General features: G+C 45.9%; 1 protein-coding gene across 1 annotated transcript; it reads left to right on the forward strand.

The window, feature by feature from the left end:
* Positions 1–1,063: 1,063 nt before the first annotated feature.
* On the forward strand, positions 1,064–7,285 carry ARC (activity regulated cytoskeleton associated protein). The gene is made up of 3 exons (XM_015856469.3): positions 1,064–4,436; positions 4,961–5,124; positions 5,520–7,285. The coding sequence occupies exon 1, from the start codon at positions 1,677–1,679 to the stop codon at positions 2,892–2,894; it is 1,218 nt and encodes a 405-aa protein (XP_015711955.2). The 5' UTR covers positions 1,064–1,676; the 3' UTR covers positions 2,895–4,436; positions 4,961–5,124; positions 5,520–7,285.
* Positions 7,286–8,261: the final 976 nt, after the last annotated feature.

The following is an 8,261-nucleotide window of genomic DNA, read 5'->3' on the forward strand; positions in this document are numbered from 1 at the left end:
CAGGGACCCTTTCTAAGCCTGCCTGGCACGTTGCCTATTGTCTCAAGCAGAGGCAAAGCACCTCCTCAGCGGCAACAAAGCTTAAAACCTCTTTTTAGGTAATATTCATGAATCAGCATCCTATTGCCTCCAGTCACTGTCATCAGGAGGGGACGAGAAGCCCCGGATGTCCTCAGAACCTCTCCAGGGAGGTTCCGGCAGGGAACTCTCACAGATTAGGGAATCCTTTATCTTTGGCTTACATAAGTCCCCGGGTCTCCTTTTATGGTTGGCTTTTCCTGCTTTGTCAGGAGCGAAGAACAAATGTAGCTTCATCTGCGCTTGTGGGTTGGCTAACTGATTAAGCATCTGATTCAAGCTAAGTACGGAACAGGCTTTTGATGGGCGGATTTAATTTGGTGTAAAAACCAGGATGCCATCCCCCTCCCTGACTGAATATTCCCAAGATAGCGGTTGGTCTTGTGCAATTAAGCAGTGGGGAATGACTCCCACCTGCCAATGCTTTAGAAAAGTCCAGAGTGCTGCAGTGTGTACTGAAGTGGCTCCTTTGAGTATTTCCCCCTTATTCTTCCCCCCTCCTTTTCTTTTTGTCTCTCCCTCTCTCTCATTTTTTTTTTCCTTTTTCTTTTTTTTTTCCTGCTGAATTGTCACCATTTCCAAGCATGTGCATTAGGAGTGAGCAGCTCTGTGTGTGTGTGTGTGCATGTGAGGGCGTGCGGGGGGACCGTGGGCATCTGCCTTGGTGTGACACACCGAATTCCTCCTCATTTCTCCCTCTGAGAGCCCTGCCAGGAGAAGCATGCTAATGATGACCTTGCTGAGTAAATAGTTGTGGCATGAATAAGTGTTTTTCCTGCAATCTGAAAGGCGGAAGGTGCGATTACTCATCCATCTATCCAACTGTCTCCAGCACCTTTCAAGTGCTTCTCGCGTCGAGTCTGGGGGCGTAGGCGAGGGGGTGGGAAGCAAGGGGAGGCTGCCAAGATCTGGGTTGCCACAGACACCGGCCTCGCTTTTCCTCCAATGAATGCTGTGCTGAGAGTGCGAGAGGAGGCAGGGCAACACCCACATGTTGAGCTGTGTGGGGTATAAGTAGATGGAAGTGCCTGGACTAGTGGCAGTTCAGACAGGGAAGAGAAGCAGAGCTCTTTGCATCTCTACCGAAAGCAATTTTGTCTCAGCAAGTTTACTGGAGAAGAAATCATCAGGATTTCTTTTTCTTTTTATTTTTTTTCCCTTTGCAGCACCAACAGCTTCCAGCTTCTGTGAGCATCGCTGCGTGTTTCAACGAGCGGGGACTGTGCGCTGTTCAAGACTCTCAGCTACAGACGAGCAGGTAGCGGGCACATGTTTGGGGTCAGACGTCTTTGCCAGCTCTTCTCCTTGTGCTCCTGAAGGATCCTGCCTCTCTCTGGGACACTCTGAACACGTGAGACCAGCGTTTCCAGGAGGAGAAATTTGCTTCCAACTCTCTCTGTGATCCACGGGGACTGAACAGCTCGCTCTGTGGTGATATCTGATTTGGTTGTGTTTGTGTCTGAAAGTCCTTTGAGGGGGGTTTAGAAGTCTTTGTGTGTTGTTTGGGAAGTGCTGTGCTGAGGGTTTTAGGAACAGGCTCTAGGGCCAGGGCTTATAACCCAGTTCTGTCTGTGTTCCATACTTATACAGTAGGAGCCATGCAGCTGGATAATGTCACCAATGCGGGCATCCACTCCTTCCAGGGGCACCGTGGAGTAGCCAACAAGCCCAATGTGATCCTACAAATAGGGAAATGCAGGGCAGAAATGTTGGAGCATGTCAGGAGGACCCACCGGCACCTCCTGTCTGAAGTCTCCAAGCAGGTAGAGCGTGAGCTGAAAGGTTTGCAGAAATCAGTGGGGAAGTTAGAGAATAACTTAGAGGACCATGTGCCAACTGATAATCAGAGATGGAAGAAGTCCATCAAGGCCTGCCTGGCCAGGTGTCAGGAGACCATTGCTCATCTGGAGAGGTGGGTCAAGAGAGAGATGAATGTTTGGAAGGAGGTCTTTTTCCGTCTGGAGAAGTGGGCGGACCGTCTGGAGTCCATGGGAGGCAAATATTGTCCTGGGGAGCATGGCAAGCAGACTGTGTCTGTTGGGGTAGGAGGTCCAGAGATAAGGCCAAGTGAGGGGGAGATATATGATTATGCCCTTGATATGAGCCAAATGTATGCATTGACCCCAGCACCTGGGGAGGTGCCCAGCATCCCCCAGGCCCATGATTCCTACCAATGGGTCTCTGTGTCAGAAGATGCTCCAGCATCCCCAGTGGAGACTCAGATCTTTGAGGATCCACATGAGTTTCTGAGCCACTTGGAGGAGTACTTAAAGCAGGTGGGTGGGACAGAGGAGTACTGGTTGTCTCAGATCCAAAACCATATGAACGGTCCAGCTAAAAAGTGGTGGGAGTACAAGCAGGACTCTGTCAAGAACTGGGTTGAGTTCAAGAAAGAGTTCCTGCAGTACAGCGAGGGGACTCTGACAAGGGATGCTATCAAAAGGGAGCTGGATCTACCCCAGAAAGAGGGAGAGCCACTGGATCAGTTCCTCTGGCGCAAGAGAGACCTGTATCAGACCCTCTATGTTGATGCAGATGAGGAAGAGATTATTCAGTACGTGGTAGGAACCCTCCAGCCCAAACTGAAGCGCTTCTTGAGCTACCCCTTGCCCAAGACCTTAGAGCAGCTGATTCAAAGAGGGAAGGAAGTCCAAGGCAACATGGACCATTCAGAAGAGCCCAGCCCTCAGAGGACCCCTGAGATTCAGTCTGGGGACTCTGTAGAGAGCGTGCCTCCCTCCACCACTGCCAGTCCTGTGCCAAGCAATGGGACACAACCCGAGCAGCCCCCTAGCCCACCAGCTACTGTCATATGAGCTAGCTGGGTGGAGATATCAATCTGGGTTACATGAAAGGGAGAAAAGGGCATATTTACGAAGCTTCTGCTCAAAGAGAGGTTCCGGCTGAGACATGACATGAGGCGTGCTCAGTCCAACAGCCCATAGCAAAGGAATTAACTTTGCTTGTGGGGGGAGGGTGGTGAAGGGGGAGAGGCACCTTAGGATATGGTTGCCCACCTCACATGAGCCACGCAATCCAGTGGTGCTGGAGATGCTATTTGCACCACTGCGGGGAATGGACTATTTTATAAGACCCATGACAAGAAACTAGAGACAATTCCCCAAATTCAAAAGCAGTTGCTTGGCACTGGCGGCTTTCAAGGACTTCACATGAGCACAGCTATTGGCTGAGGGTTCCTACCCATCTGGATCTCTTCTCCTTCTCCCCTCCCTCTTCTGAAGAGATATCCTTGTTCTGAGAGGACATCCTTCTTTTGACCTTTGACCATTTCTAGTTTACCACTGGGCTTCTGTTTACTTAACAATCTCCTATTCTATCTTAATCTAAAGGAGTAAATATTTTTTTTTTATTTTTAAAAAGGTGTTTATTTAAAGAGAAATCTTATGACTTCATGAAATGAAAACTTTAAGAATCTGGATATTTTTTAGTGGTTTTAATTCTACTGCACCTAACCTGCTTTAATGCTTTTGCTCCCAAGAGGACAGTTTACTCCTTATCCTAGTTTTTGTTTGCTCAAATCAAGGTCATTGCAGTGCAGAAGCAAATTTCACCTTTTCTCTGCACATTCTACTGTGCATTCAGTAGTAAATAGAGTTTCAGATTAAATTCTGAGTTCATTTATTGAAAGGAGAATGTGTCTCCCTTCAGAGAAGGGAGAGTGGAGAGAGAAAACACTAGAGAGATTTAAGCAGAATGGGGGGAGGGAGGGATGGTTTGAGGGAAATAAATCCTTATATTTTGAATGAAACAAACAAACACATCCTAAATCCAGAGCAAAATATCCCCAGAGCAGCAAATCATGTCCATGTTGATGAGTGGAGACAACAGGAACTTCTGCCATATAAAAGCAAAACAAAGCAAAAAGAGGAGCTGTATGTCCCAGCACAGGCTCAACCTGTGCATCATAAAGAAGAACTTCTGCTTTAACAGACAGACTCGAAATAACCTTGGAAAGTCCGGCAACTCTGTCCTGGAGCACCTGAGGACAAAGCATTATCTGCTCACACTGAACTACTACAGCAGTCCCTTTGTCATGGATGGAGGCAGGCTTGGACTTGGTGACATTTTCCATGTTGAGACAGCAATGCTCAGTCTTGACCTAACTTTGAGATGAAATTGCTGTGAGAATGATGAAATTTGGCTCTTTGAAGCTTCTCGAGGCTGGACACATCTTGAGCATCATCTGCATTCATCACCAGACCAAATAAGAAACATCTCTGCAAGGAGATGCAGCAGTCATACAGCAACAGGACTGCCCGTGGGATGTTCCTGGCACTGCAACATCAGCAGTAGTGGCTTGCAAGACCTTTGGCTTGCTTCCTTCCAAGAGGCTGAAGGTAGGACAACCTTCTGGCATTTTTCTGTCTGCACACCTTAGACCAAATTTAGTCTGTTTAGTGAGAGCCTTACAGTGGAATAAATGGGACATAGAGTACTATAAATGATGAGGTAGAGCTTGGAGGAAAAGAAGGGGGGGACAACCGAAGGGAAATAAAAGACAGTGAAAAGAAAAAGTTTCCAAACATAACAAATTCCCATTAATATGGGGAGAGAGTGGGAAGGATCTGCCCCATGAAGTTCTGGGCTTGAGTGCCCAGCTGTGACAACACATCAAAGGTCCATACGCAGCCCAAAGTGGATGTATATCTGTTCTACACATTTGCCTAGCTGTAAGTCTTTGTTAGGAGGAGCGAGGGCTCTCCTCTCCCTTGCTTAGAGTGAATTAGTCTGCAGTGGCTGTGTCTGTAGAGAGAAATGAGCAGTTCTTACTAATGACCTGGAATGGGTGGTGGAGGAGTGGGTGTCACTGCTGAGGATGAGCTGGCCATGCATTACAAGCATTATCTTCTCCTTATTACAGTGACTCACTCAGATCCTCCTCTGAGAAGAAATCACAGTAGTCAAGACTCAGAAGGAAAGCCAAAGGGAAAAGACTTCAAAACCAGTGATTCAACATGAGACCTGCTGCCAGGATCCCCAGCCACCCAGTGCCAGATCTACTGTCTGATTGAAAGCCTGGCACAGGTAATTACCCCTCCTTTTATCCTTATGGGCCTTTCTTAGCCTCTTCATACCCTTACTCACAATATTGAATAGCCCAGGTGCAAATATCTGTGCTAGTCCTGGGACCTCAGACCTAATGGTCACTATCAGGTCACCAGCTGATAGTGGGATTTCAGCTGCTTGATTTGCAAACACAAGCATCAGTCCCAGTGATTAATGCTGTGGGTGTGGTGTATATCCAGCCTTCCTTTCTGTTGTACCACTGGCAAAAGCTTAAACTAAAATGCCTAATGGGACTTTCAGCCCTTGAGCACCTGGTGGGCACAGCTGATTATTAACCCATCTCCTGAGAAATACCTTGTACTCACTACTTTGGAAATCTAACCTGAGCTGTGTCATATTTTTTTTTATTTTAGATATTCCTGCTGCTCCTGTTACTGAGTTTCCTCCTCTGTGCCCAAGAGTCATGTCTTCCCAGGTGATAAGCAAGCACTGCTAGAAGGCAGAGGGCAAAGTGTGCACCAAAGAGCCTCTCATGCAGTGCAGTGCTGTACTCAAGATGCTGAGAGCCTGAGTGAAAAGTGGAGCCACTTCCAACAGGATGCAGAAAAGGCTGAGCTGGTCCAACTAGTCCAAGTGCAGAAGAAAGTGCTGAAAAAGAGAAACCAAAAGGCAGAGCAAAAAAGCCAAATCTGGGTGTTGAGGACAGCAAGGATGCTGGACTTGTAGTGACTGTCTGTTGTGATGACACCATACCTCTGCTATCTGGGGCCACTGAGAAATCTTCACTGGATTATCAGCTAGAAAAAACTTTCCTGATTAACTTTGCCAAATGACTGACCCTACACAGGCTACGAACCCTCCATGCTCTCAAGGCTGTAACTCATTTTTCCTGAGTTGAGGGTCGCTTCATTTCATGCGGGTATCAGCTTTCAAACCTCAAACAGCTCTGGAAGTTCGGAGAAGCATCCTGGGGTTCAGATGCTTGTCTGAACTGCTTGAGTTTGCACAACAGGGCCAGCTGTCTTGCCAAAAGGGATGCTCTTGTGAGACAGTGGGCACTTCCTGGATCTGCATGGGCCAGTTACTGCAAGAACCAAGGTTCTTGTGTTGGCTTTGGTGCAGCTGCTTCCATCCAGACCCAGGGAGTGCAAAAGCTGCATGAAAGACAATGTGTGAATTGAACCAAGCCTTTTTGCAAGACAGTTTGGTTCACATCTCATTTGAAAGGATCCAGTTGGTTCCTCTCTCTTCCAGAGCCAACTGTCCTGGGTATGCGTGTGTGTGTGTCAGTGCGGGTGTGTATGTTTTCAGCCAACAAATGTACCTAACCAAATTCTGAGTTGTTCCATTGTTTTTAAACTAAGCCAATGGAACTTAATGTGCATTCCAACATTGCTCAACAGAAATGTCCAAGACTAGAAAATGATGTGAAAACAGGTGAAAATCAACTTGGTAGGCATCATCCCAAGGTCAATACAAAGTTAGATTTTGAGGTGCTTAATTTCTACAGTCCTTCTCAAGGGACCTAACTGCCTCAATAAGCATTTTCTATATCTGTAGACTTTCCAATGAGTTAGCCTGCCTGTGAATCTTGATTTGGTCCTGAGCTTTATACATTTTGAACTGACTTTGTGGAATGTGCACAAGTAAGTATCCTTGGCTGATTTTATTTCAGTTATTGCTCCTAGCAGACTGGAGCTTTACTTGTAGCACCCTGGTTTATATTACCAGCTTCTCCATGAAGGACTGGTAGTTTGTTTTGCTGGGGCAAAGTCATGTGAATGAAGAAGTGTGTATGTGTTGTGCCTGTGAAACTTTAGCGAATTTCAACTATTGGATTTTTGTTCCTTAGGCAATTTTACATCTGATTCTGACAAAACTACCTTAGAGTTTTTATTTTTACTAGAAATATTATTAATTCAAACAACCTTGTACAAAAGGCAAACACATCAAATCACTGCAGGTTATAGGGGTTGAAGCCAAAGGTCTTTGTAAGCCGACATCACTTGTCCTAGATCTGACTGTATCAGACAGCTTATTCCTCACATGTTATGTTGGAGTTACAAGATCACACCAAGCCACTAGAACCTGTCAATAGAATAGTACTAGACTTTATTTGCTATTGTAGCAAAGCCTTTTGTAGATTTATACAATAAAACTTTGAAATATCTGCTTCAAATGCTTTGTGCCTTGTTTTCTTATCTTTCTTCCTTGGTTCATGGGATACTCAAGTATTTATTGCTCTCTGAAAATTTAGTCTTGTCAGTCAACTTGGCTTATGTGAGTCATAAATCTTACTTGATAACTGACATAAAAATTGAATGTGCTGAGCCTTTGGAGAAGAGGGTTTAGATGCGGATAAGGAGGTGATTTAATTGTTTTATTTAGCCCCTCGTATTGGGTCACATGTAGCCCAGGAGTCTGGGAGACATGGTACTGTGGATTGTGCAGGCTCTTTTTGTGTACAGCAAAGAGAAAGTTGTCTGAAACAGAATGCAATCACATCTACCTATGACTGAGGGGTAATTTGCATGGATGAACTGAGGCAAGCCAGGACAACATATAGAGGTTGCTAGGCCTGAGTTTACTGGATATTTAAAATGACTTCAGCAGTCAGATTTGCCAGCACTCAGCAAGACAGATATCCAGGAGCTGCTACTAGGCTATTGCTTTTCTACTTTATATATTCCTTTACAGAAGGGATATTCTCTATTCTCTGGGTTCGTTACCTATAAAATACCTCCAAGTCATCAGGACTGAGGGAAGGGAACATGTCAGAGGAAATAGCTCATCAGAGAGCTTTAAGCATATTTCTGCAATAGGCTAAGTTCAAAGATCTGTTCCCAAAGACCTTCATCCCATTGGACGTTGCCAAATGTATCTCCCTGGTATTTCCTTTGGTGGAAAGGCAGGACATAGTCTGATGGCCGAAGATCCCTAGATGCCAATCAATGACCCTTGTGTCTTCTACTATTTACAGATCACTCAACCACAAACTGAAGTGTGAGAAAGGGATGTGGCCACGACACCAAGCTGCTGGAGCTTGAGAAGCATTTGTACAATGCTCTCAGACAGAGTTTCAGTTTTGAGTGGTCCTTTGTGGAGCTTTGAGTTGGACTCAGTGATTCCGATGTGTCCCTTCCAACTCAGAGATT

This window comes from Coturnix japonica, chromosome 2 (genome assembly GCF_054131305.1).
Source record: "Coturnix japonica strain WE chromosome 2, WE-NBRP24, whole genome shotgun sequence".
Classification (NCBI taxonomy): domain Eukaryota; kingdom Metazoa; phylum Chordata; class Aves; order Galliformes; family Phasianidae; genus Coturnix; species Coturnix japonica.

Bases quoted from the DNA above. Each gene is read 5' to 3' on its own strand.
- ARC (XM_015856469.3), top strand. From the start codon at position 1,677: ATGCAGCTGGATAATGTCACCAATGCGGGCATCCACTCCTTCCAGGGG.